General features: G+C 66.7%; 2 protein-coding genes across 2 annotated transcripts; both read right to left on the minus strand.

The window, feature by feature from the left end:
* Positions 1 to 55: 55 nt before the first annotated feature.
* TONSL (tonsoku like, DNA repair protein) lies at positions 56 to 11,374 on the minus strand. Its single transcript, XM_028533706.2, has 26 exons — positions 11,299 to 11,374; positions 11,106 to 11,201; positions 10,799 to 10,941; positions 10,176 to 10,359; positions 9,736 to 9,865; positions 9,391 to 9,562; positions 9,198 to 9,312; positions 8,539 to 8,684; positions 8,295 to 8,447; positions 8,023 to 8,148; positions 7,740 to 7,923; positions 6,688 to 6,770; positions 6,505 to 6,594; positions 6,120 to 6,192; positions 5,873 to 6,036; positions 5,666 to 5,789; positions 4,862 to 5,559; positions 4,681 to 4,757; positions 4,167 to 4,320; positions 3,996 to 4,074; positions 3,301 to 3,602; positions 2,959 to 3,130; positions 2,206 to 2,378; positions 1,719 to 1,792; positions 1,260 to 1,393; positions 56 to 307 (listed from the first exon to the last, which is right to left on the minus strand). Exons 1-26 carry the CDS (start codon positions 11,321 to 11,323, stop codon positions 114 to 116), a joined length of 4,065 nt encoding a protein of 1,354 aa, XP_028389507.1. The 5' UTR covers positions 11,324 to 11,374; the 3' UTR covers positions 56 to 113.
* Positions 11,375 to 14,567: 3,193 nt separating this feature from the next.
* CYHR1 (cysteine and histidine rich 1) lies at positions 14,568 to 26,084 on the minus strand. Its single transcript, XM_028533766.2, has 4 exons — positions 25,540 to 26,084; positions 17,673 to 17,911; positions 16,794 to 17,005; positions 14,568 to 15,295 (listed from the first exon to the last, which is right to left on the minus strand). Exons 1-4 carry the CDS (start codon positions 25,870 to 25,872, stop codon positions 14,904 to 14,906), a joined length of 1,176 nt encoding a protein of 391 aa, XP_028389567.1. The 5' UTR covers positions 25,873 to 26,084; the 3' UTR covers positions 14,568 to 14,903.
* Between the last annotated feature and the right edge of the window lie 489 nt (positions 26,085 to 26,573).

Here is a 26,573-nt window from a genome sequence, read left to right on the forward strand (position 1 = left end):
GGCGGCAGTGCCGGCCGAGCGCGTCTCCCGCCCACCCCGCAGGAACAGCCGGGGCGACGCGACAGCAGCATTCTTTATTGGGGGCACGGGGAGGGTACAAGGCGGCGCCGGCGTCAGAGGCACCGGAAGAAGAACTTGGAGCCTCGGTCCAGCGTGCGGGAGCCGGGGCCCGGCTGGCTGGGCAGCAGCTGGCGCAGAGCGGCCCGGTCCTCGGAGGAGAGCCTCCTGCTGCACAATTGCAGCTCCTGCAGCCGCGCGGTGATCTGGTCCCGGAGACCCGGGTCCAGGGGACCCTGGACAGCGCAGCCTGCGGAGGGGAGGCAGGGCAGGCCTCAGGGAGCTGCTCCCAGCTGGCGCACCGGGCGGTGCTCGGGGAAGGACCGCCCGCAGAGAGCGAGGTGGGGAGCACTCTGGGAAGGGGCGTGCTCTCCCAGGGGGCCGGCTGGGTCCCTTTTCGGAGTCAGCGGTCAGGTTAGGGGGAGACGGGCTGGAATAAACGCTGCATTCACAGGTGCGCCTCTGAGCGTGTCTATGCTGCCGCCCAGGTCTTTTCATCTCTCAAGTGTACACAGTAGGGCTGCTGGGGTGGGGCTTGGTCCTCAGAAGCCATAGCACCCTGGGAGGCTCCGGACCCCAGGGAGCATGGTTAGGGTGCAGAGGCCTGCTTTCAGGGCTACCTTCCTGGGGGGGCGAGGAAGAACCCAGGGGCCCCGTGTAAACCCCGCCCCCAGCCCTTGCCCGCCCGCAGGCCAACTGTCCAGCCCAGGCTCCAGCTCCATGCGCTTGGCTACTGGGTGGCCTGCCGGTCATGGAGGTAGCTCCAGCAGGGTGCTGTGGGTGTGTGGCCCGCACTGGGGACAAGCTGAGTCAGGTCCCAGGCTAGGAAGGTAGTCTGTCAGCCCCCGACCAGAACTGGGAGGGTTCCTCGGTGGCAGCTTTCACCACTGTTCCCCTGAGCTCCCTCCCTCCGCTTGACAATGGGAATTGGATGGTTCCCTTGGAAGGGGGTCCCACACCCCGGACCATGATCCCTGAGGGTCTGGCCAAACGGGCCAGAGGCAGAGACCCCATGCTCCTCCTGCCCCATCATTTTAGGAGCTGGGCTCACACCCCTTTCCAGTTACCTGTCCTGCACTGTGTCAGCCTCAGGGGCCCTGCCCACCATGAGGAGGAGGCACCTGGGCCTCAGGCAGGTCCCCGAGGAGGAAGCTGTGTCACCAGCCCTGGTGTGGCGGGACAGCACCATACCCAGAGCTCACCTGCCAGGCCCAGGAAGCTCAGGCCTTGGGGCCGCTCCTGGAGGGCAGACAGGAGCTCCTCCAGGCCGGCACAGCCAACCTCAGGGTTGGCAGACAGGTCCAGCGAGACAAGTGAGGGGCACAGAGGGAGGCATCTGGGATGACGGAAGAAGTGAAGGGGTCAGTTTCCAGGGAGGGAGGCCCCCAACACTGGGGAAAGCTGCCCCAGACAAACCCCCAGTTCGGAGGGCCACCAGCTAGGCCCAGTAGGTCCTGTCCCCCAGCCTGGCATGGGCACAGGCGTCCCCTCAGGGTGTCAGGGGCCAAGATCACAGTGGCAAGGCTTGGGGCGCACTCGGGAGAGAGCTGGCACCACTCCCTGTCCCCTTTCCCCGCCTGACCTAGCACCCCAAAACCCAGGCTCATATCAGGGGCCTCGATATGAGAACCCCCTTCAGGACGTGGGCAGGACAGTGTTACCTGCTCAGTTCTCTCACTGCCTTGTTGCCCAGGTGGTTTGCGGACAGGTTCAAGTGCACCAGAGCGCAGCCTTCCTAGAAAGCGGAGGCCCAAGGCAGGCTGCAGTGAGCGGGCACTTGCCCTCCCCGCCTGTGGTGCTGGCCAGACAGCTTTCCCCTTTCCTGGGGGTGAGGGGGCGTCAGAGGGAAGCGGCGTCTCCTCAATTTCCAGGTGAAGGCCGCACCTGGCACACTGTGACGTGAGAGTCTCGGGCACCCAGCCTCAGCGGGAAGAGAGAGCCTCATCCCAGGAGAGAACCGGGAGGCCTGACGTGTTTCTTGGGACCTGCCTGGGGCAAGCGAGGCCACCCGGGCCCCAGTGTCCTTCCTGCTGGAATTCACAGCCCGAAGTGGGCAGCTTCCCCATGGCGGCTCTGCCTCGGAAGCTGCGACACTCGCCCCTGCCTCAGGCTTCAGCTGTGGGTTGGCTTTTGTCCCCACCCATGTACCTTGGTCAGGTATCTGACCACGGGGTCCATGAGGCCGGCATCGCTCTTGCTGGCCACGGAGCTGACCTCCAGGCGCAGGAGGGTCTGGGCGGGCAGGCTCTGCAGGGTCTGGGCCAGGGCAGTGGTGCCCAGGACGTTGTAGGACAAGGACAGGGTCTTCAGGTGCTTGGCATCTGAACCGGGGGCCGGAACCATGTCAGTGCCACATAGCCACCACCCCAGCTGCGCTGTGGTGTCCTGTGCCCCAAGACTGTGCAAGGGAACAGGCTGCTTCTGCCCAGGGACATGTGGCTGGGGAGGGCATGAGCCAGCCTCCAGAGCCCAGGAACCCAGCATCTCCCCACCCTTTCTGGCCTCAGCCTGCCCTGGGCAGGAACTGGTGTGGTGGGGTCAGGGAGTGCTCAGAGCCCCGAGCCCCACCCCTGAGCCCACCACCTCGGCAGAAAGGCCCCAGTCTCAGTACTGGGGCCATGGCTCTTGCGGCCCTGGGGGCCTGCAGTGGAATGACCGCAGGCCCACGCGTGGAACGGGGCCAGTGGGACTGCTGGGACTGGGGCTCTGTCCTGTGGTATGGCCCTGACTGGGCAAGTCCCAGATGCCCCAGCGCCCAGCAGGTCGGGCACCCACATCTGTCTACCCACGTGTGTCCAGAAGCCGGGCCAATGCCTCTTGCTCAAGGCACAGCCCCTGGATGCACCTCTCTGACTGCAGCTGGGCCCCTGGGGCCAGGGAGTGGACGTGCAGTCAGCTCACCTTGGAAGGCACAGCCCAGGGCTGCCTGGTGGCTCAAGAGGAAACCGGGGCCAAAGCCACAGGCCCGGAGGTGCAGAGTGCTGAGCGCAGGGCAGGCCCGCAGGATGGAGGCCAGGGCCTGGCCACAGCCATCCCCAAGGGGGTTCATGCTTAGGTCCAGCTCCTCCAGGTTCTGAGGAAGACACAGGCCCCAGAGCAGCTGGTGTCCTTGCCGTCCCAGCTCTGGGCCTCAGCCAGCACAGCGCCCCCCCGCTGCACCCTCCCACCGAGGCCTGGCCCAGTGCGGGCAGCCGAGTGTTCCAACGCCGCCCTGTCTCCGACCTGCTGCTCCCCACCCTTTACCTGCAAGGTGGCCTGTCCCAGGAGGCCTGCGGCGAGCTGCCGCAGGCCCTCGGGGCCCAGGTGGTTGGAGGAGAGGTCGAAGACGGTCAGGCCGGGCACAGTGCTCAGGGCGGCCAGCAGCTCAGCGGCGCAGCCGTCCCCCAACCGGTTCCCCGCCAGGCGCAGCTCCCGGAGTGCCGCGTGCAGCTTGAGGGCCCGCAGCAAGGGGGCGAGCTGGGCCGGGCGCAGGGCCAGGCCGCAGGCTCGGAACACGGGCCCCAGGCCCTGGCACTCCACAGCCCGCAGAACCTGCGGGTGCTCCCCTGCGAGGGGCCGGGGCGTCACTGGGGCCAGAGCCCCCCTGTCCGCCAGCAGCCCCCCTCACTTCCCAGCCCACCTTCTCCAAGCCCGTGGGCCCCAGTGCAGGCTGGTGAGCGGTGCTGGCCACACCTGCTCCGTGGGACCTTCCCCAGCGGGGCCCCAGCCTCTGCCAGCCGCCCCACATCTCAGCCTGGCGGCTCCGGGGTCTCTGCCAGGTCTCGTCTCCACACGGAGCCACTTTCCCCACTCGCTGCTCGCGCATGTGGGCAGCGGTCGGGGAGGAAGCCCTGAGGACAGGTGAGCGGGGGACCCAGGGGCCTGGGATTGCCAGTCACGGTGGGAGCCCACGTGCCCAGCCCCTCCACCCAGGCGACTGGGGGCCTCCGGGCCCTTACTCTGCCCCAGGCTCTGGCAGGCCCTGCGGTAGCGGTCTGTCAGCGGGGGGAGGTCCCACGAGGTCACTTCGGCCAACACCTGGAAAGCACCGTCCGGTCGGTGGCCCTGGGAACACCCGGCACCAGGGGTGCCCCCCACTCGGGGCTCGGGGCCTGGCTCCTGCCGCTCACCTCCTCGTTGCTCTGCAGCACATCGGGGATGGGGTCCTGTGGGGCCAGCAGGGCCCCCTCCTTCCGCAGGGTGAGCCTCGGCAGCAGCCCACAGGCCTGGTAGTAGCGTTGGGCGGCCTGGTCAGCCAGCCAGGCCACGGAGTGGGCCTCCTTGCTGTGGGGACAGAGGGCGCACTGAACCCTGGGGGGGCCTGGCCAGGCCCCTGCACACGCTGGGGAAAGGCCCTGGGGTCCAGCCGTTCGTGCTCTTGGGTGAAAACCTCCTCATCTGGCTGCCCCCCCAACCCACCCGCTCAGGATGCCTGCAGCCCAGCTGACCTCCCGCTCCCGGGCCACTCCCAGGGCCGCAGGACCTCACCTGACCCTCCGGGGCCCAGGCTGTGCTTGTGCAGAGCGGCCCGACCTTGCCGCTGCCCTGCCTGATCCGCAAACCCCCGGGCTCTTGGCTCCCACCCCTGGCAGAACCCACCGGGGCACACGGAGCCAGGGCTGGGAAGGACAGGGGGCACCCTACCTGTGTGGAACAGGGATGAGGAAAAGGCTGTCCCGTACTCGAACTCGAACCCGGATGGCAGGGGGCAGGACTGGTCCCTGGCAGAAAGGGGCAGGGAGATGGCGGAGTTACCAACACAGCCCCCTGCCCACCTTCAGCCACCTTCGCAGGGGCCGGCTCTGCTCCAGGCCTGCGCACCCACCGGGGGATGGCCTGCTGCAGGGGTGTCGCCGCCGGGCACCTCAGGGCTCCGTGGGGGCTCCGTGGGTGCGCCGCAGCCTCCGCTTGCTCGGACCCCTGCACCCCGACTGCCGAAGTGGGGCAGCCGGCTCTGCCGAGCCTGGGCCCGCGGCCTGACGGGGCTCTCGTCGCTGCTCGACCCCGAGGCGCTGCGCCGGGCCCTGTACCCTCGGTCCCGGCGGCCGTGGGTCAGCAAGTCGTCTTCCAACCAGGCCCCCGCCGGGCACTCCTCCTCGGGGATCAGCGCCGACGGCGGGGTGGGGGCCTCGCCTGGGCCCCGGGGCGGGTCAGGCCCTAGGCGGCAGCTCTGGGCACTGCCCACTCCCTGATCGGCTGTCCTGCTGGCTGTCGCCGCCTCCCTGGTGCTGCCGTGGCCAGGCACCCGGGCCCTGGCTCGCTGCCCCGGGGCTGCGTGCCGGGGCCTCTTCCGCATTGGCCCGGGCGGGCCTGCGCTGGCCTCACCCTCCGAGCTGCTGCTGCTGGCCAGCTGGTGCCTGCTCCTCCGGGACCTGGCCGTGGCTGGCCCTGCCTGCGCCCCCGAGACTCCGGCGCTGGCCTGCGAGGCCTCTGGGGGTCCTGGGCAGGGTCTCGAGGGAGGGGTCTCGGGGTCAAACAGATGGTCACTTGGGGGGGACCGGGGAGCCAGGGGGCTGTGGGGAGCTGTGGGGAGATGGAAGCTGCCGTGAGGCCGGCCCGACACTCCTGCCCCCCATGTGGGCGTGCCCAGGGGGCCCAGGGGACTCTCGGGCTGGGGGTCCCTCCTTGCCTCGGCCGGAGGAGGACGCCCGGAGCAGCCTCTCCATCACGCTGGCCTTCTCCCGCGTCTCGCTGTCCAGGTCCCTGTGGTACAGCTTCACCCACTGCCGCAGCGTCTCCAGTGGGCTGTGGCCCTGTGCGGCAGCCACCTGAGCAAGGCTGGCAGGAACAGACCTGCCAGCCATGGCCCAGCCCACCGGCCCTTGTCCCCGCTCACCTTCCTGGTCCGGAGGGTGACCGATGCCCCCCGTTGAATGAGCAGCTCGGCCACCTCGAAGTGGCCACAGGTGAGAGCATCGTGCAGGGGAGTGATGCCCTCGCAGCCCTGGCCGCCCGGGTCATCCACCGCGGCCCCGTGGTCCAGCAGAAAGCGGACAATGTCTGTGGGATGGGGGATGTGAGCCGGCTGCCGGAGCCTCCTCGGACCCTCCCCGTGGCGCGACAGCCCCCGGGCCCAGGCTCACCCAGGTGCCCGTAGTTGCAGGCCTCGTGCAAGGGTGTCCAGCCACAGTAGTCCCGAGGGTTCAGCGGGTGGCCCTGCGACCAAGGTCAACAGGAAGGAGCCTCACCACGTCCCCGTGGCCTGACCTCCCCTCTCCTCGGGGCTCTGAGGCCTGAGGAGGGCCAGGTCCCGGGCTGCAGAGCCCAGAGCAGGTCCCGTGGGTCCAGCCACGCCTGACCTGGCCCAGGTCCCACCCGTGTGGAGGAGACGCCCCCCACCGAGAGGCAGAGTCCCTGGCAGGGCCCCACAGGGACGGCACTCCCTCCCACCCCCTCGGCGCAGGCAGCGCACCCACCCAGAGAGCCCCCGCTGTGCCCCGGGGGGTGCGGGGACACGCGCAGGCCCACCTGCCTCACGAGGTCCTGGACGCGGCGCAGCTGGCCCTCGATGCAGGCTCGGTGCAGCAGGGTCTCCCCCACGTCGTTGCGCCGGTTCCACTGGGGGTGCGGTCACCGCAGAACAGGGGCAGAGGGTGAGGGGCCCGGCCACGCCAGTGAGCGCCAGAGGAGACACCCACCCAGGGTCCTCACCTTGTTCACCTGCCGCCGGCCCAGGCAGCCCCGCAGCTCCTCGTCCTCCTCCAGCTGCTGGGACTGGCCATCTGCCTCGCCCTCTGTGACAGAGCCCAGCCGGCACCCCCGGTGAGCCCAGCCCCCGCCCACCCAGCCCCCTCCCATGGCACTCAGGCCTCACGTCCCGCACCCAGGCCTGCTGGGTGGGCAGTGTCCTTCCTCTGCTGAGACGTGTCCTCGTTGGGACAGGTCACACCCATGTTAAGAACAGCTTGTCCTTGAGCCTGGGTGCCCTCTGCCTGCCCAGCCCACTGCGGCCCCTCCCCCAGCTCCTTGCCTGGCCTCACTCTCCACCCCTGCTCCTGCCTCTCCCCTCCTGTGCCTCCGGCCCCTTCTAGAGCCTTTCCTCACTGTGACCACCTGATGAACAGCATGGCCTAAAGTTTTCTCTGGTCCTCTCTCTGCGCCCTGACTGTGGCTCCCTGCACTTACCCCCCAGCGGCATCCAGCTGACCCCCTTTGGCTAGGCCCAAACCTCCCTGCAGCCCCTGGACAACCGCCAAGAGCTTCTGAGGGCCCCTCAAGCCCAAAACTGCACTCCTGGCCCCAGCCCCCCTTCCCTGCCCGCCCCCGCACCCTGCAACAGCTACAGCCCACGCCCACCCCAGACTGCCCCGCACATCCACCTGCCACAACACCAACCACAAGGGCAGGGGAATCTGTACCAGCTCTCAGGGTCTCGGGAAGTGCCGAGCCCCACACCCCCTCACCTGCCTGTGCTTGCAGGGTCCCTGGGCTGCAGCTCTGACCCTGTGCCCCCTCCCTGGGGTGCCTACCCACTCCCATCACCAGCCCTTCTGGGAAGGATCCAGGGCAGCCCCAGGCTCCTGCACACACCCCTCTGTCCTGCTCACTGGCACTGCTCACCCCCCTTGCATGAAGCTGTCTTCCGTCACAAACCTGGGAGCAGGCCCACGAAGGTACCACCCTCAGCAGCTGCAGCCCAGGGCCCAGCTTGAGCAGGTGTCGGGGAGCGGACCCCAGGGCTGTCAGCGACACTCGGGTCTCACCGCTGTCTGAGAGCTCCAGCTCGCTGGCCTCCAGGGTGCTGCTGTCCTCGTCACCCTCCCCGTCTTCCTCATCTTCACCCTCGCTCTGGTCTGCACTCAGGTCCTGTAGCCTGGCTTCCGTGCCCGGGGCCTCCTGGGGCTGCAGCCGGAGCTGTACCGTGTGGAGGTGCTGCAGGACCTGCCTCTGAGGAGCAGAGGACACCTGGTCACGGCCACAGACACAGCAGCCACCCCGGGCGGGGAGACACGGCGCAGGGGGCGGGTACAAGGGTTAGGGACGCACCTGCAGCTGGGGCTGCTGAGCCCGCTGGGCACAGCAGAGAGCCTTCTGGAAGCACGGCGCCAGCTCCTCGTAGGCGTCGCCAGCCTCCTCGCGGGACAGCGCGATGTTCAGCCAGGTCTTGGCTTCCTGGGGCAAGAGGAAGAGTGAGCTCAGCGATGGCCGTCCCCTGTCCCCTCGAAAGAAACGCCCACCCCGCCCACCCCCGGAGCGGCGGTGCCGAGGCCGAGCTGTGGGGACAGGTGCAGAGACCTGGGTGTGCTGCCGCCGCTCACCTCCAGGGCGTTGCCGTCCCGCAGCCTCAGCTCCTCCTCATAGTGGTGCACGGCCCGGCGGTGGTCCCTCATGTCCCCCATGGTGGCGGCCAGGGACACGTGGATGACAGCCAGCTCAGGCCCCGGCCGGCCCAGCTGCTCCGCAAAATCCAGCTGGGGACCAGACAGTGAGGCCAGGGCCCCTGCACACCTTGGGAGCCCAGAGCGCTGCGGTCCCTTCCCTCCCACCTGCCCAGGTGTGCACCTGCTTCTCGTAGGCCTCGGCCGCCTTGGGGAAGTCGCCTGCCTTGGAGAACAAGTCCCCCAGCTGCTCACAGAGGGCCATGGCGCCGCGGGGGTCGCTGCTCTCAGACTCCTCCAGGCGCTGCTGCAGCCGGGTCACCGCCAGCACTGCCGGGAAGAGCCTCGTGCGAGCGGCAGCGCAACGCGGGGTCCAGCCCAGCCCTGCCGCCCGTTAGCTGTACCCCCTTGGGTGGGCCGCCCGCCCTGCCTGGCCCCCACCCACCCGCCCGCAAGACGGGTTAGCCAGAGACTCGGCCTTGTGGGGTTTGTTACAAGGACTGAAAAGAACAGACGACACCTCCGAGCACTGCTGCCTCGAGTCATGGGCAGGCCACTGCCTGCCACTGCTCACGCCGCCCGCCAGCACCCCGGGCTACACACTGCGCTCGCTCTAGGTGGGACGACGTTCGTCCAGTTCACCAAAGATCCAGGCTCCCGGGAAATGTCCAGCCAGGCTCCTGACCCACCCCAGGGCTTCTCTGACACTGAGCTGAAGACTCAGGGAAGCAGGACTCTCCTCCCAGCAGGAAGCGGGGAGCTGCTACCTCCTCAAGGACACGTGCCCGGTCCCCTCTGCTGAGGGAGGGGAGCCCTAAGCCCCAGGGTGCCGTCCGGGCTCACCATGCTTGAGGGCCCGGCACACGGCTGCCTTCTGCGAAGGTTTCTGGGAGCCCAGCCTGTAGGCCTTCTTCAGCGCTCTCTTGGCGGCCAGAAAATCGCCCAGGTCTTGGAGGACCTGGGGATGAGGGAGGTCAGGCTGCGGCCCCGGGGCCCCAGGCTGCCCTCGGCCGAGCCCTCACTGACGAGAGGGCACCTGTGAGATGAGCAGGCAGCACTCGCTCTCCATGAGCCCCTTCTTCATGGCACGCGCGCACTCCCGGGCCCCTTCCAGGCAGCGCATGGCCTGGGAGTGCTGCCCGTGGCGCCAGCGGATGGCGCCCAAGTTGTAGCGGGCGCGGAACAGGTCCTCGTACAGGTGGTTCTGCCTGTGGGGTGGGGGGGGGGGCAAGTGCTCAGGGCGCCGCACGCTGGGCCCAGCCGCCCGGCGGCCCCTCCCCCCGCAGGAGGCAGACTGGCCAGGCTGCCCGCTCTGCCCCACAGCTGCTTCCTCCTGGAACGGGGACTCTGCTCCCTCCTCGGCCGAGCAGGGCAGGCTTACTCAGCGAGAAAGATGCTCTTCTTGAAGTAGTCGTTGCACAGGGCAGCCTGCTGTAGGCTCTCGAAGGTGAGGCCCAGGTTGAGGTACAGCCGGGCTCTCATCTCACTCAGCTCTCGCTTGGACAACGTCCCTGGAAGATGACCTCTGGACACTCAGGGCCTTGACCCCAGTTAGGGTCTCCAGCTTTGAGCCCTGTCCCCCACCCCTCTTCCTGCCTCTCTCGGGGGTCGCAGCAGCCACACTGCGGACAGTGCGGAAGGACAAAGAGCAGAGGGCTGACTTCCAGCGCCAATGCTGCCAGGAGTGTGGGTGATGTGCCCCCTCTTTAGGGGGCTAATGAGAACAGATCCCAACTCCGCCCACACAGGTAGAGCTGCAGTTTCCTGGGCCCACAGCCCTGGACACAGAGGGCGGGGAGGGCTGCACCCCAGGGCACCCACTTTGCAGCTTCTCATCCACAATAGCCAAGCTCTTCTCGAAGGCAGCCCGAGCCTGCAGCAAAGCGTCCTGGGACTGGCAATGGTAATAGACATCCAGGTGGGTGCGGCCAATGGTCGCCCAGGCCCTTTGCAGCTCCGTGTGGTTGGACAGGGAACGGGCCAGCTCCAGGTACAGGTGCTGGTGCTGGTGTGCAGAGGGATAAGTGGCTGTGAGCCAGCTCCTGCCTCCAGCAAACCCCACATTGCAGGAGCTCGCTATCCTTGCACAGGAGAGGCCCTGCTCCCCAGAACACCCCCTCCATCCAAAACATCTCCTGTATGCCAAGGGTTGCCTGTGGGGACACCAGCTCCATAACCCAACAGGTACTTGTCAGGACGAGGGCAGGAGGGGGAGGCAGGGCAGGGTGTGTGGACACAATGTAAAAGGCTGGATTACTACAGCCCCACCCAGAGCCAGGCCACCACACCCTGAAGGTAAGGCCCAGTTGCACACAGCCCGTCACCCTGCTGGCAGAGGGCGGAGGAGTAGAGACTGTGCCTCAGTCCTCAAAAAGGGATCCCCATGAAAGACAGGCCCAGGACGCCTGGGTCCAGCCGGTGTGGGTGTTGGGTGTGCAGCCCACCTGCAGGGCAGCTGAGTAGTCCTCCATCTCCGCCAGCCGCTCCCCGATCTTCCGGTGGGCCACGGCGCAGCCCAGGGTATCGTCCGCGCTCTCCAGCAGCCGCAGCTCCTGCTGATGCTCCTGCAGGGCCTCGAGGTAGCGGCCTGGAGGTCGGGAGGGCCGGCGGGCTTCAGCAAGGCTGGGCAGTCGGCCGGCCGGGGGCCGCGGGCAGCGCGCTAGACAGGGCTACCGCCCCCGTCCTGAGCGTGCCCCCCCCCCCCCACGGCCGTGGACGTCCCCACCGCCGGGCTCCGCGCGAGGCACGCACCATGGCTGGCCAGCAGCTCCCCCAGCTGGTGACAGAGCGCGGCTTCCTCCCGCAGCTGTCCGCTGGTCTGGGCCTTGGCTTTAGCCTTGCTCAGCTCTGCAGAGAGAGAACGAGGCCGGGAAGCTGAGGCCCTCCACCGCGCCGGCCAGACCGCTCCCGGGACCGCGCTCGGGCGGTCGGCTCGGGGACTCACGTCGGAGCTCTCGGTCCAGGCTCATCGTGGTCCGGCCGCCGCTCAGGGATCCGGACTTCCCGCGCTCCCACGGCCCCGCCCCGCGCCCCGAGCGTCGCGGAGCATCCCGGGAAGTGTAGTCCGGCCACCCGAAGCATCCTGGGAGCTGTAGTCTGACCGGCTCTGGACCCGAGGAGCGGCGAGAGGTCTGCCGCCTCCAGGGACCCCCCGAGGCCGTGCGGACGCCGAGGCGCCCCCGCGCCGGCCCCGCGCCGGCCCCCGCCCCGTTCCGCCGCCGACCCCACACTCACCCAGCCTGCCCGCAGGTGCGACTTTTCCGGAGGAGCGTACTGCCGTCGTGTAGGAAGTGACCCGTGACCTCGCCGCCTGGAGCTCTCGACGTTCCCGTGGTCCGTCCCGTCCGGGGACGCAAAGCCAGTGCTGCCGGGGGAGGGGGACGTTTTCCGTTAGAGCCGCAGGCCCACCCTGTGCTGCGAGAGGCGGCAGGAGTGAGTCTGGCCATGAGCGCGGAGACCCGCCGCTCCTGCGTGGACCCCCAGACCCCGGACTCGAGTGCCCGCACCTGCTGCGCCAAGGGCTCCCGGCCCCGGCCGCACGGCACGCCTAGCCCAGGGCGCCGGAGCCACGGCCAGAGTCCCGAAGGCCCCAGAGGAAGCCTGGAGGGAAGGAGCGGGAGATGGACGTTTTTATTTTCTATGGAAATCGAAAGACACCCAGTGGGGTCAGAGCCTCGGGCAGTGCGTGGACGTTAAGGTCTGATAGGGAGGCAATGATGTGCGGGGCGGAGGGGTCCTTAGGTCTGAGAAAGGCTGCCCAGGACCCGGCCACAGGAGCGGCAGGGGGCGGGCAGCTGGGCCCTCGGACCACCCCCACCACCCTGAGGAGTGTGACCCCCGCCGGCCCACTGGGCAGCCAGGCTCAGAAGCAGGCCGTCGCAGCCGAACAGGCAGAAGGTGGAGGGCACCGTCTCAGAGCTGCTGCGGAGATGTGGCCTGGCTTCTCCCACAGCCCCCGCATTCTCAGAGCAGCCAAGTCCTGGGGGCCCCATTCCCCTTCAGGGAGGACCCAGCTGCTCTGTGCCTCAGTTTCCGCACGGATCAGCAGGTGTGTATAGGAGTCGGTGCTGAGCAGAGGCTGGAGGCTGGGGATGGAGAGGCCCCAGGCTGGGAGCCCGCAGGGGCAGAAGCTGAGCTGACCCCCCCCCCCCCCCCCCCGGAGGCCTCCAGAACTCAGGGAAGCCCACCCAGGAGGCTCTCTTCTCATAAAGAAACAGACAAAACATGGTTTGAGATTCTTTTTAAACTACAGTTACATACAAATAATATCCGGAGAACCCAGACCACAAAAGTGACATGTAAGTCATTTCTAACAGCGGTAAAAACACCTCTCCGACCGCTCTTTAAAAAATGTTTATTGTTTTTGTAAATATCTCACTCTGGGTGAACTGAGGATGTAGTGTTCACAGTGTGTGGGGTTGAGAAAGGGGACAGGGCCGGCTCGGGCGCCCCCAGGCCTCCCCACCTCGGCAGAGGTGGCACCCCCACCAGCTCCAGGTCCGGACGCCAAGGTGGCAGGGGTTCCTGGAGACAGACCACGGTTGTTTCCGCACACCAGTAGCCCCCAGCAACACGCCACAAAGTTTGCAGCAACTCCGTGGGGGCTGGGGTCCCCCAGGGTACCGGGCTGCCCTAAGCTGTAAGGTGGCCATCACAGGGCTGGGACGTATCGGCAGTCCTCTTGGGCACCCCAGATGCACACCCATGCCCGGACAGGGAGGGTGGGCCGGCCTGGTCCCTCTCCCACACACACCCTTGGTGCGGGAAGTGTGGGCTGGAAACCCCTACAGCGTGGCGGGGCCTCCTGCCGCACACATGGGGCTGTTCACCCCAGGACTCCCCAGCCCTGTCTGGCAGCCACGTACTTTCACCAGCACACAGAAATCTGCCATCTCCCACCCTGCCCACCCCCCACACTGCCCAGAAGAGCCAATGGGGCCGTCCTCTACTGACTCACACAAGCCACCCAGACACCTGTGGGCCCAGCAGTCCCTGCCCCGCCTGGACCCCTCATGACACCATCTCCTGGAAATCCAGAAACTCTCCAGAGAGGGTGTCAGGCCCGAGAGAGGCCGAGATGCAGGAGCACAGCACAATCTGCTACACACAGGACACCTGGCATACATCTACCTGCGTGCCATCCTCTGCACCCACCAGGCAGGGGCGTCAGCCGAGGGCAGTGGGACTCACACCGGGTTGAGGCTGAAGTGGGGGGGACCTTTGTAGAGGGCAGAAAACCCAACACTGCCTCCTGGTCCCCTCGGTGGCCAGGCCATCAGCCTTGAAGGAGGGGAATCCCCCAGAGCCCCATACCCTGGGCTTGGAGCAGGAAGCCACACAGGATCCTTACAGTAGCTTGGGGAGCCACCCTGGCAGGAAGGAGGAGCCCCCAAAAGAGGCCAGGCGATGGCCGCACTGCCCGTCGAGCCCTGCAGGGCTGGGGCAGTGGGGCAGCTCTGAGGCATGGGGTGGGCCTGGCCAGGGTCAAAGGAAGAGTTCTTTGGTATTGAAGCTACAAAAACCCATCACGGAAGAGCCACGTCTCCTGAGAAAGGGTGGCGGGCGCAAGCTCTCCAGTAGCTCCGGGGATCCCGGGGTCCTCCAGACAGGGCTCTTTTTGCTGAGGCCCCCTTCCTGGCACACGCACTGAGGCCGAGAGGAACAGCAAATTTGAGGCCGGAAAGGGACCACATCTCTCTAGTGAGAAACCATGCTGCCCAGGCACTGACCTCCCCAGGGGGCCCCAGTGCAGGACCAGCAGCTGGTGCCTGAGAGCGTGGGGGCAGCTGGCTCACTCCGACGCTTACCCGGCCAGGCTGGGCCACTGCCAGCAGCCCCCAGAGCTTTCCTCACAGCCTGGTCACAGAAAACAGATTCTCTCTCACTAAGTTTGCATAACTTATAGAGGAGCCTGTAAAGAGTTTCATTTATTTCCTGGGAAGAGACAGAATTTCACCCTGCATTCCGAAACGCCAGCTGAGCCCAGGTGGCCAAGTCCCGCCTCCCTGGAGCAGCTGGGAGGTGCGCCGAGGATGCTGTAAGACCCCTGATCCTGCCCACTGCCCTGCCGGGGCCCATCACAGAAGGGGCAGCATCTCCAAGTGTCTCCCAGGGGGCGCAGTGGAGGACGAGCAGGCTCTGACCCCCAGGCCAAACCAACGCTCCCACACTGTCCAATCATAGCCACGCCTTACCCTTGAACAAGACAGAAAATAGGAAACAAGGGTGCCTTTTTAATTGCAATCAAATATGCTGTCTGAAGCCAGCGCCCTGTGAGCCCGGCCCAGGAGCTGTGTGTGGCCCAGGGCAGGTGGGGCGCCCTGCCGCAGGGCAGGGACCGGCAGGTCTGCTGTGTTCGCCTCGCGGTGTCCCTGGACCAGCTTCGGTGCCCTGGACGGGGGCAGAGGGCGAGGTGGTGAGCGCGCACACCTTCACACACGCATGCAGACTCCCCCCATGTTCGCATGTGCTCCTCCTCCTCCTCCGCTGGAACGGTCAGACAGCACTGCGAAGCCGAGGCTGGGCAGGTGTGGGCAGCGCCGTGGGCGCCTACTTCTGGATCTGGAACAGGAAGAGCCGCAGGTTGATGTTCTTGGCGGCCAGCAGCTTGTTGCACTCCACGGAATCCACGATGGGCAGTGGCACGTAGTCCGTCTCGTTGCTCTCGTTGGTGAAGACGAAGTGGTAGATGATGGGGCTGATCTTCACGTCGTCGTAGGGGCCCTTGAGCAGCAGGAAGGAGCACTCCAGGGGGGCCGTGACCTTGCTCTTGAGCAGCAGCTGGAAGGACAGCGTGCGCTTGCAGGACAGGTTGGGGTTGCGCTCGGAGTCGTTCACGCGCGCCTTCAGGACCCACGTCTGGTTCAGCACCGTGAACCGCGGCGTCTCGTAGTACAGGCGCGTGATGAAGTCGTCCGTGCGGTACGGCCGGAACTGGACCTCTGTGGAGACAGACAGGCCGGGAGGGGCCGGCAGTCAGGCTGGGCCAGGACAGCGGTGGCGCCTTCCCACCAGCTGAGAACACAGGCTCAGCCGGGGCGGAAGGCAACTTACCGGGCGGACACGGGTGCTCTACTTGTCACAAGGCAAACCAAAGGCAATTAGGGCAAACGGAGGCACACACAAGCTTTGGGGGGAGAACTACAAACAGAAGTGACACGCGTTAGCGGCAGGGAGTCCAGAGGCTTCCAAGTGGGCGGCAGCCCGCCCCCTGGCCTCCCCCCTGGGCCCCCCGCCCATCCGCCCGCCCAGGACCGTGGGTAAGCAGACACACAGACAGGATGCAGTTCTGAGAACAGTGCACTTTATTGGTTCCATACACAGCTGCCAGAAAGTCGGCAGGCAGGCAGCCGGCGCACAGCGTCCGGCCAGAGTCGAGCACTGGTGTGCGGCCCGCTGCTGGGCTCTGTGGTCAGTCCTCAGCACGGCCCACACCCAGGGCTGGCTCGTCCCTCCACGGAGGTGGTCAGTCCTTCCTGCGTGGATGGGCTCCCTGCCCTGTCAGCGCCCAAGTCAGGATGCCTTGGCCGCCCAGGCACAGAGGCCTGGCCCGGACTGTCTGTGCCACGGCGCCCACCAGGGAAACTGAGGCTGTAACTAACCGAGCCCCGGGGCCCTCAGCCTCTCAGGCCTGTGCAGGTTCACGCTAAGCCAGGCCCAGTCCAGGCAGCGTGGCGGGACTGGCTGCCAGCGACAGCCCTCGGCGCTCGGAGGCGGCCCCCGGCGTGGGTCGGGCGGTGGAGGACGGGCGTCTCCCCGAACGGCCTCAGCAGCAGCAGGTGCCTCTGGCTGTTCAGTGTCTAGACCAGGCTCTGGCCCGGCTCCTCCTCCCAGCACGTCCAAAGGCAGTGGCCAGGAGAGCCCACGTGATCCAGTGGGCCTGGATGCAGTCCAGCCTGCCTGTGCCTGGGCGTCCACTCCCGGCTCTGTATTTTGAGCTCGGCCCCCTCAGCTCGCTCTGGAGCCCTGGCCCTGAGCATCTTCTTGCTGGCCTCAGGAGGTCTGTGGCCACCGCGGCCTCACACCCACAGGCAGGCCGACATGTCTTCTCGCCTTTGGCTCTGCAGGGCCGGCCACCGGCTCCTGGGCCCCCCAGACACACCCACCTGTGGCTCAGACTGACTGTCCTAAGGCTGTACGGCCCCATGCAGTGAGGACGCCACCTGGCTGAGGTGGCAGGGCTGGGCTGGGTGGGGAAGATGGGTGGGAGGGGCCTCTGTGAGAGCCATGCAGGTGCCCCTGAGGTCCTGCCCCAGCCCCTCCCCTGCTCAGCTTCTGGGCCATCTTCTCTCCCAAGCTGTCCCCCCATTCACCAGGAGCTTGTCCAGAGCCCAGCCGCCTGGCACAGCCTGTGCCCGGTGCTCAGAGCCCGCCGCTCCCCAGGCTCCCAGCTGCCGGCCCCCAGGCTCTGCGGTGGGCCATGGGCGGTGGGCGCCTCACCTGTGTAGCCGATCTTCTCGAAGCTCAGCAGGCTGAAGATGCTGTTGTAGAGCTGCATCTCCTTACGGTGACTCTGGTCCATCTCGTCCAGGATCTCCATCAGCTCGTTGCCCGTCTTGGTGGGGTGGGCACAGGCGGCCTCGTGCACGGTCAGTTCGTGGAAGGGGCCGTGCCACGGGCAGCCGATTCGCTTGTACTTGCACTGGGTGACCCTGGGGGGCAGGGCACCGTGGTCACAGCCTGGACCCCACGCCTCCGCTCAGCCCTGCTGCCTCGAGAGCCACTCCCCGAAGGACACACTCAGCACACGCTGCCCCAGGGAGAGGCCAGCGCGCGTGAGCGGAGGAGGAGCTGTGCGAGCTGTGAGTGCACCAGCCAGCCACACCCACTGCTGTGGGGTCTCCGTCCTGCTCAGAAACAGTGGCTGCTGACCACAGTCCTGGACCCTGCACAGCTTCACCCGCAGCAAGGCCCGGGGCCTGGACCCAGCGGCCAGGGACAGCAGAGCAGCCGGGGTGCCGAGAGAGACTCTCACCGAGGTCCCAGAGCTCCTGAGCCGGCTATTCTCTCCTGGGCCCCGGGGCGCCAAGGACGGCCTTTAAGAGGCCACCACACAGCCAGAGAAGCCTGGAGAGCCAGCCAGGGTGATACGCAGACAAGACAGCCACTGTGTGCAGAGGCGAGCCCCCCACCCTCCGTGGGCCCATGCCCAACCTACCACAGGGCCTGGACCCTGAGCAGCTTCACGCTGGCCCAGCCCTGCAAAGTCACCCGAGGGTGGTGCGTACAGAACCTGAGACCCAGGCGACAAGGGCCAGCCGGCGCGTGCTGCACGCTGGGGCCTTGCCTGCACCGGGGGCCTGCAGCCCGGGCGGTTACCTGTCTTGGCATTCCTCCTTCTGGTGCCTCTCCAGCAGGGAGCGGGGAAACTGGCGCAGGCAGAAGCCACACTCAGAGGGCAGCTCGCTCACGGCCTTCTCCACGGCCAGGTTGCGGCAGCAGAGGCTCTTACTGATCTCGCAGCGGCAGTTGGGGCACGTGGCCTGCTCCTCCTTCAGCCGGGCATCTGCTAGTAGGTGGATAAAACAGCCAGCGCACATCAAGTGACCGTTAGTGCACTGCGGAGAAGGAGAGGGAGACGGAGCTCACAGACCTGCGGGACTCGCACACGCACACGCGCCCCCCACCGGCCCCGGCCCGGGCCCGGTCGGGCGCCCTCGGGGGCTCCAGCTGCCGGAGAGGCTGCCGTGACCAGAGGCGCCGGCGTGCTGGTGCTTCTCGCAGAGGGACACCGCTCAGGAGGGGCGGGCTCTTGCCGGGAGCCCTGCGCGGACACAGCCAGCTGGGCTCCCGTGTGGGCTGCCAGGGCGACTGGCCCTCCCCCACCCCGGGGGTCGGAGACTGTCCTGGGTGCCCTCAGGCCCGATTTCAGGATGCCCACAAGACCTTGGATTCCTGGCCACGCACGGCAGCAGCACCAAACCAGCAGCTGCCGAGGGGGCAGTGGATACTGCTCCCTGGCCTTCCGGAGGGCCGCTCACACTGGGGGTCGGCCCCTCCCCTCCACACCTCCTCGACCAGCACAGGTGAGAAGGCAGCTGTCGCCCACCCAGCGAGGACAGCTACCCTCGGGGCTGGTGCAGGTGGGGAGACCTACTTGGCCTGGCACAGGGTCCATGGGCAGCACATGCCAAGGGGAGGTGGGAACGGGGCAGGGAGGGGAGAAGCGGACACGCTGATGCCTGGGTCAGGGAGAGCCAGGCCTCCACCCCTTTCTGAACCTGAGGATCGGAGGCCCCGGGCGCTGCCTGTCACCAGCCGGCCCCTCCTGCTGGGAGTCTCTGCCTGTGGACGGCAGGCCACCAGCTCAGCTCCTGTCCGTCGGCTCTCACTGGGCCCACACACACCACCCGAGCTCCCATCTGGCACCGCGGAGAGTGCCTGGGGGCTGCAGGCCCCCCACCAGGGGCTCAGCGTTGGGGGAGGAGAGACCCACAAAAGAGCCAAGAGGTACAAGAGTAAAGACTGGAGCCAAACTCTGGCCTGCAGCTCAGTTGGTTGGAGTGTTGTTCCAATACACCAAGGTTGTGGGTTCAATCCCCAGTCAGGGCACATACAAGAACCAACCAATGAATGCATAAGTGGGTGGAATAACAAATGGGTGTTTTTCTCTCTAAAACCAATTAAACAAACAAAAAAGAAGAGTTGAGCTGAGCGTCCCCTTGGGGCAAACAGCTCCTCCCAGGCCCAGGTCAGGGGCAGGTGCAGGGGCGGTGGTCGCACGGAGCCCAGCAGGGCCCAGCGAACACGGTGGGCAGTCGCTGGCTGGTGCAGGCGGCGCACCGGCTGCGGCAAACCTCCGAAAGCCACTGGCCACAGGATTCCCTTGGGGTCCAGGTCCCTTTTGAGAGTGGGGGCAGCGTGGCAAAGGTTTGCCGGGCCGTCGCCCGGCCTTGCCCACACGCGCTGGGTCCCAGGCAAACACTAGCTGCCATCCCACTGCTTCAGGGGTCTACGCACCCCGAGCTGAGGAGCGATGAGACCTGCGCGCCAAGGACCAGCACTGGGGGCACCGCGAGTGGGGACGAAGGCCTCCTTTGCAGAGTCCACGCCATACACACACCGCAGATGACCTGCACCTGCACCTCGATTCCTAAGGCGGGCCGAACATCAGAACGTGCAGGACGACGGGGAGTCGGCCGGGCTCAGGCTGGAGGAGCAGGGTGGAGAGGCAGTCTGTCCTGCCCACCCTCCAGGGGTCAGTGAGGCCCAGAGAGGCAGCGAGTGGGGCAATGGGGGGGGGGACACGTGCTGTGGCCGTCCGCTGCCACGGCCGGGCCTGAGCCGGCACAGCCTGGAGGCCTCGCTGCGCCACAGAGTCCGGAAGAGGCCTGCCACGGCCTCCAGAGGCCTGCAGGGAGGGCAGCGACATGCCATCTGGCCACTTGCTCACGTTAAGAAACTTCAGGCTGAGCCCCACAGCCCCAGGCTCAGACACACCAGCGTGGAGATCCTGGGGCCTGGCCCACACCTCTCGGGGCCCAGAACCCCCTGCTGAGCACTCTGGCAGGGCAGACGGCACGGCTCGGGGCCCACGCCCAGCTTCTCTTCTGTCTCTGGGGGCCCAGTCAGGGTGCAGGGCTGAGGAGGAGACTCAGGTGGAGTCTGGGGAGTTTCTGGGGGGGTCACTCGAGGTGGCCAGGTGTGACTGGCCTACCTCCCAGCATGGCCCCTCCAGGCAGGCCCTCCCTTAGGTCCAAGAAGGGAGGCTACAAGAGCATCTGAGCTCCTGGGTGGGCCCCAGCCCCTTCCCCCCAGAGCCCCAGACCCAGGAAGCCTCAAGTGATGTGGCAGCTGCGCTGGGGAAGACGCGGGGTCAATGCTCTCTCACCCCAACAGCTCAGCTGTGAGGAGGGGCACGGCAGGCCAGCCAGATGCTCCAAGCGCTGCTGGTCCCGCCAAGGGACCAGCCCACACCCACATGCAGCCAGCCTATCACTAGCTGCTGCCCAGGGGACGCTCCCTGGTGGGCACCAGGTGGCTGGCCTGGGCCCAGCCAACACCCAGCCCAGCTTGGCGGTGACTGCCCTGGAGTGAGCAGGGCGGTCACCACGCTCCCCCTCACCCAGGCCTCCCCAGTCGTGCAGGCAGGCCAGGCTACAGGGTTGCAGAGACCCAGTCTCTGCGACAGATGGGTTGGGCTGCGCCTGCCCCAGAAGCCAGGCCCCAGAGGACTCTCCACAGTGCCGGCCACAGGCCAAGCCTCTGACGGACAGTACTAGCCAGCAAAGTTCCGAGGGCCCCACCTGACATGCTAACAGCAAAGCCCCCGAATCCTGGGTGCCCCAAGCAGCAGCTCCTGCAGTGCCCAGGCCAGGCTGCCTTCCCACCACCCACTCGGAAGCCCCTGGGGGCAGGACGGGAAGAGGAGAGGAGACCCACAGCCCAGAGCCCCAGGCCCTCCAAGGACAGACACTGGTTCAGACCCTGGCCCAAGGTCCATGGCAGCGTGGCCTGGGGCTGGTCACTTCCCTCTCTGGGCCTCCATGTCCTCAGGCACAAAAGGCACCAGGACAGGACAGGCCTCGTCATGTGTGGAAGAAGCGGTGTGGCTCAGCCTCCAGCACACGGTGGGTGGGTGCAGAACGCACCCCCCACAATGGCTGTCGTGCAGCAGAGCTGGGACAGCCCCCCTCTGCCTGGCCACAGGCAGCTCACTGCATCCAGGCTGCACAGGCCAGGGCCTCCGCCTGGGCCAAGGGGGTAAACGGACCGTCTGGACTCACGAGGAGGAGCCCTGACCCTGGGACTTGGGTCTTAAGCAGGTCCTAGAAAATCCCTCCCCTCAACTCCCCTGAACCACGCCCATGGTCAGCAGGCCTTCTGGGCCCTCTTTCAGGCCTGCGGTGTGCGGTGGCCTGAAATGCTGCCCCCGCCCGGCCACACTACACTCTCCCTCTAGAGGAAGGCTCCGCACGCAGCCCCAGGGGAGCAGCCCCAGCCACAGGCCCCGAACGGACAAGTGCCACTCGGCCCAGCAGGGCCTCAGGCACCCCACGTGCTTGGCCCAAGGTGTCCACCTCTTCAGTGGAGGGGCCTGGGAGGGCCGTGCAGCATGTGAGGCCCACAGCTGTTTCGATGGCAGCCACACCTCAAGCTCGGTCTGCAGCGCTGAGCCAGCGGCTCCTGCTGCCCCGCCGCCCGGACAGCCAGGATGCAGGCGGGGACCGTCACTCCCAGAGAGTCGGGCTCTTTGCCGCGAACACACGTGCTGCCTGGATCACGAGTCAATCCAAACGACAAACCACGGCGAGCACCCAACCTCCCGTCTAGGCAAAGCCCAAAACCCCTCTCTCTGCCCTGGCTTCCTTCGGATGCCTAGGCAGCTGTGCCTCCAAAGCTCCCCTCTGCCACCTCTCTCGCCTCAAAGCACGAGCTGCCTGCAGCCCGAGAGCAGCCCAGGGGCTGAGGAGGACCCCAGGCCACGGGGCAAGGCGCGCCCACTGAGACCCGCTTGGGACGGCGCCTGCAGCCCCAGGTGTGCCGACAGCTGCTGAGGAGGTGCGCCTGGTGCCTGAGGCCTGTGCCATGCCCACCGGCGCCCAGGCAGAGAGGGAGCCAACCCTGCCTCTGGGCCCCTCCTTGTACCTGGACCTGGGCTGAGTTCTGGCAGAGACAGGAGGCCTTAGGGGTGGGAGGTACAGCAGGATGTACCCAACTGTCACACAGCACAGACAGGTGCAAGTGCCCCGGCCTCCTGTAGCAGGGAGGGGGCAGTTGCAGCAGGGGGCGCTGCTCAGCAGGGCCCATGAGGATGAGCAGGAGGGGCACCCAGGCAGAAGGGGTGCAGGGGCAAGAGGATGGAGGAGAGGCCCAGGTCTGAGGCCAGGAGTCGGAAGCACAGGGGTCAGAGGGCCAGCTGGGGCCACGTCCCAGAGGCTCCTTTTCCCTGAGGAGGACCCCAGGGAGCTTCTCTGGCTGAGAGCCGGTGAGGAGGGGAAAGCTGTGCGGCCCCTCCCTCCAATGCCACCCCAAGGCTCAGGGCTGCAGCTGCACTCAGCAGGACCAGACAGAGGATGAGCTGGGCCTCGTGCGAAGGGCCGGGGGAGACCCGGGAGGGCGGTCAGGGATCGGGCCTCCGCTGCCACGCTCCAGGCACCTCCGAAGCTGTTTGTCCCCAGGCAGGCACTCTTAGGGCAGAGGGTCCCGTGGCTGTGACCACACGGCTGCACCAGAGCAAGTGCTGACCGGAGTTTGGGGCCATCCACCGCCACACGGAGCAGCTCCTGCAGCCCTGCGGCCCCCCACGCCAGGCGCCCACCTGCAACTCTGGAAGGTGGCCGCACACCTTGCCAGGCCAGTCACCAAGGACACGCCTAACACCCACACACCGAGAACGTCAAAGCCGGCAGCTGCTGTACCTGCTCTGGCCTTGACCTGACCTGACGCAGGCCATGATGAGAGCGCCGAGGGCCTCTCTGCTGTCTGTGGTCTGAGGCCCGAGCAGGTCCCCCAACCCAGGCACGTGGCATGACGTGCCAGGACAGCCAGCCCTGTGGGGCCGAGGGCTCAGACTCGAGAGCAAGTAGACAACCCCACCCGATCGACCCATGTCTGCCCCAGGCGAGCTCTGGCCGCCATCGAGGCTTCCCCAGTAAAACAGGGGTGGGTGGGGTCTGATGGCCAGAGTTCAAGCTCTTGAGTGACCAAGCACCCAGCCAGCTCGAGGCTCATAGAGTTGTTTTTTTTTTTTTTAATTTTAATCTTTGTTCAAGTACAGTTTTCTCCTAGGCTCATAGAGTTGTCCCCATGCCCCAGTGCCAAGTGCAGCTCACAGGGACACCGTCTGAGACAGCCCTCAGAGGCACAGCCTGGCTACTGCCCACCCCGAGCCATGGGTCTGCAGGGGGTCAGGCAAATGTGGCCCAAACTAGTTCACTGCCAATGGCCTATCAACACGGCTCCCCAGCGAAGGCCAGCAGAGGGGAGAGGCTACGTCCAGGCCCACAGATGGTGGCCAGCAATGACTCTGGACCCAGCATTTCAAGGCAGCATGTGGAACGCAGATCCTCCCAAGAACAAACCCAGTGCTGGTGCTGACCAGGCCCACCTGGACTCCTGCCCTCAACATCCCCATGCAGGCTCACTGTGAGGGTGAGATGGGGCTCTACACATAGCAGTAAGCCACCAAGAAGCTTTCCCTTCTCCCCCCACCCCTGTCTCAGGCCCCTCCCACCCCAGCTTCAGCACCAGCCCTGCTCCAAGCCCACACCCCCACAGCAGATCCTCCAGCAGCCACAGTTGAGTTCCAACCAGGGCAGGGCTCCCATCAGCCCCTCTAGAGCCAAGGGCTCTCCCAATGATCCCACATGCTGGGGCTTTCTCCAGGCCTCTTGTGGCAAGAAGAAAACCATCCCAACCAGGCCCAGGTGTCACTGGGAAGCACGGGGCTTGCGTGGGGTCCAGTGCCGGAGCCGGAGCCCAGCGTCTGTGGGCTGCCCTTGCTCTGTGAGCGTGTTCTCAGGGAAGCCACAGGCAGAGCCCACTGGGCCTTGGTCAGTGCCGCCCCAGCCCCTTCACTCCGCATCACAGCTGCTCAGCTCCCAGCACCGTGCAGGCCAGTTGGAACCGGCCAGGCTCAGAGGCCTGGCCGTGGCATCTCTGGCCACAGGCAGAGCTGCAGCTCTCTGTGCTGAGCGGGCCAGGAGCCGGCACCCTGGGTCCTGTCGTCCTGCCAGGTCCAGCTCCAACCCACTCACTGGGGAAGACGTGAGGAGACCCCCAAATCCCCCTGGGGCACTCCACCCACTGGCTTGGCTTCCTGGGCTCTCACCTGAGGCCCAAGGAAGTCCTCCCACCTGGGAGGATCCAAAGATCCTGGGCAAGGGAAAAGGGGCCAGACAGAGGACACGTCCTGAGGAGCACCCCCGAGGCTGAGGGGTTGTGAGATGTGCTCCCCAGTTGGCCCCAGGCCAAAAGGCCTGCAGCATTCCCGACCTGCGGCCTCTGGCCAGGAGCTTCCCAAGGGCCAGGAGGCCGGATGGAGACCTGGACCCACTTCGTCACCAATGCCTTCTCTTCCCATCACTGGCATGCCTCGGTCCTCCTAAGCAACCTCCTAGCACAGCAGAAAGGATCTGGAGATCCAGGTGCCGGAGAAGTGGCAACCCAGATGAGCCCCGCACGGCTTACTACAAAAATGGCCTTCTCGCCCACAGTCTCCAGACGGAGGAGAAGCAGGTGCACAAGGCCCTATCAGCTAAGCCCAACACCTTAGTGCAAAGAAAAGTGACAAGAAACCTGTTTCATTCCTCAAAGGGACTCAGGGGGCGGGGTGGAAAGGTGAGGGGCTTGAGGTAGAGAGATATATGGACACAGAAGGCAGGACCTTGTACACCAACTCTGGGGCAAGGGTGTGGTCCCTGCTGCTCCGTGGTACGTGGTTAAGACCCACCTGGGCCAGTTCTCCTTGGGAATGGCCCTGAACTGCTTAAGGACTCTGACAACAGCCACTCGGAGAGTGAGGTGGACAGACCTCCTGGAGTGCCTGGAGTGCCGGTAGCCTAGGAAGCCAGGCCTGGCGTGGGTGAGGCAGGCTGGGCTGGGGAGCCTGCCCTGAGGCACAGCATGTCCACAAGGTGCAGGGGGTCAGACTGGGGTCCCGGACTGTGCGGCTCGATGCAGGTGGTTCAACCCAATCCAGGAATGAGGGGAAGGGAGGAGGAGAGGACGGACAAGAGGCGACCCCCTCTCTTCTCAGTGTTCTTCCGGAAAGAACAGGGGGCCAAGGGGGTTCTTCCACTCAGGAGGGAGGAGGGACACAGAGAGAGCCTGAGGACAGGTTTGGTGTGTAGCGGGCGGCAGCCAGAAGAACAGAGGAGCCCTTGAGTGAAGAGGGAGCTCAAGAATGCGGGAAGCAAGCTCTGGGGTGGGGGAGGGGCGTGGGCATCTGTCACCAGCTTTCTCTGGTGTCAGCTTGGGAGGGTGGGCCGGGCAGTGCAGAGGGGGCAATCGGGGAGCTGAAAAGACAAGCACCATCTAGGTAGGAAATAGCAGATTCGGGTCGTGAAATAAGGGGAGTCGGAACAAGTCAGAAAGGGTCTCGGAGCAGGAAACAAAATCCTGAGAGTATGAGCAGCTTCCGAAGAGACGCCGGAGTCCCGACCGCTGGGCCCCGGGGCTCGGGCCTGGCCTCCAAGGAGACGCGGTGCCCGGGGCGCCGGCCGGATCGGGCCGGCGGCCCTACCTGGTACACGGAGGCCTTGGGCAAGTCCAGGCAGACGGTGCAGCACAGAACCGAGTAGAGCCGCTCCTCCAGCTTCCCGCTGCCCGCCGCCGCCGCCTCGGCTGCCTCGGCCGCCCGCAGCCGCTTCTTGGGCGGTGCGTCCGGGTCGCCGGCTGCCTCCTGTAGCTGCCGGGCGCCGGCCAGGCCCGCCTCGTCCGGGAGCCCAGGACCTGCCGCTTCGCCCAGCGCCGCCGCCGCCGGCCCCGCGGCCGCCCCGGGCCCGGCCCCAGCGGGCACGGCGCCGGCAGACCCCGTAGCCGGACCGCCTCCGCCGGCCTCCTCTGCGCCGGACATCGCTGCCGGCCGGCCCGGCGGGCGGGTGCGGGCGCGCTCCCGCGGCTAGAGGTTAGAGGCGCCGCGCGCTGCCGCCGCCCCCTCGCCGCCGCCGCGACCCCGCAACCCCACTCCCTGTGTCGCTGCCTCAGGGAGTCTGGCCCGCGCGCCACCCTGCAGCAGCCGCGGCCACCGACCCCAGGGCGGCCGCCATCTTTGTTTTTGCTGCGCTCTTCCCCACCCCCACCGCCCCCCTGGGTCTCCCCGGTCACGGGACACTCTCGGGCCAATGGGAGGGCTAGACGGCGCTGCGGCCAGAACCAATCGACGCGTGAGGGCCTGCCCCTGCAGAAAGTGGGCAGGCAGGAGGCGGGGCCCAGGACTGCCCGCGGAGGGCGCAACTGGGGCGCCGGGAGCTGGTGCTGCGCTTCCGGTGGGTCCACAGCGCGGGCCCCGAGGACGCAAAGAGCAACCGTGGGCGCTCATGTCGGGGTGTGCCCGAGTCTTTGTCTCTCCACACTCGAGCTCGAGTGCACAGGGTCCACGGGAGCGAGAAACTCCGTGCCCCCCCCCCCTCCTGTGTGGGACCAGCTGTGTTTACACAGTACGCAAGCAGAGGGGCTCCCAGAGGAAGCACTCAGGGCCCCGGACTCTAACTCGCTGCTCGGCCCAATCTCGTTTCCTACCCCTGGGGCAGGTGGCTGAAGAGGGGTGCATTGAGG

Source organism: Phyllostomus discolor, chromosome 7 (assembly GCF_004126475.2).
Source record: "Phyllostomus discolor isolate MPI-MPIP mPhyDis1 chromosome 7, mPhyDis1.pri.v3, whole genome shotgun sequence".
In the NCBI taxonomy this organism is placed as follows: domain Eukaryota; kingdom Metazoa; phylum Chordata; class Mammalia; order Chiroptera; family Phyllostomidae; genus Phyllostomus; species Phyllostomus discolor.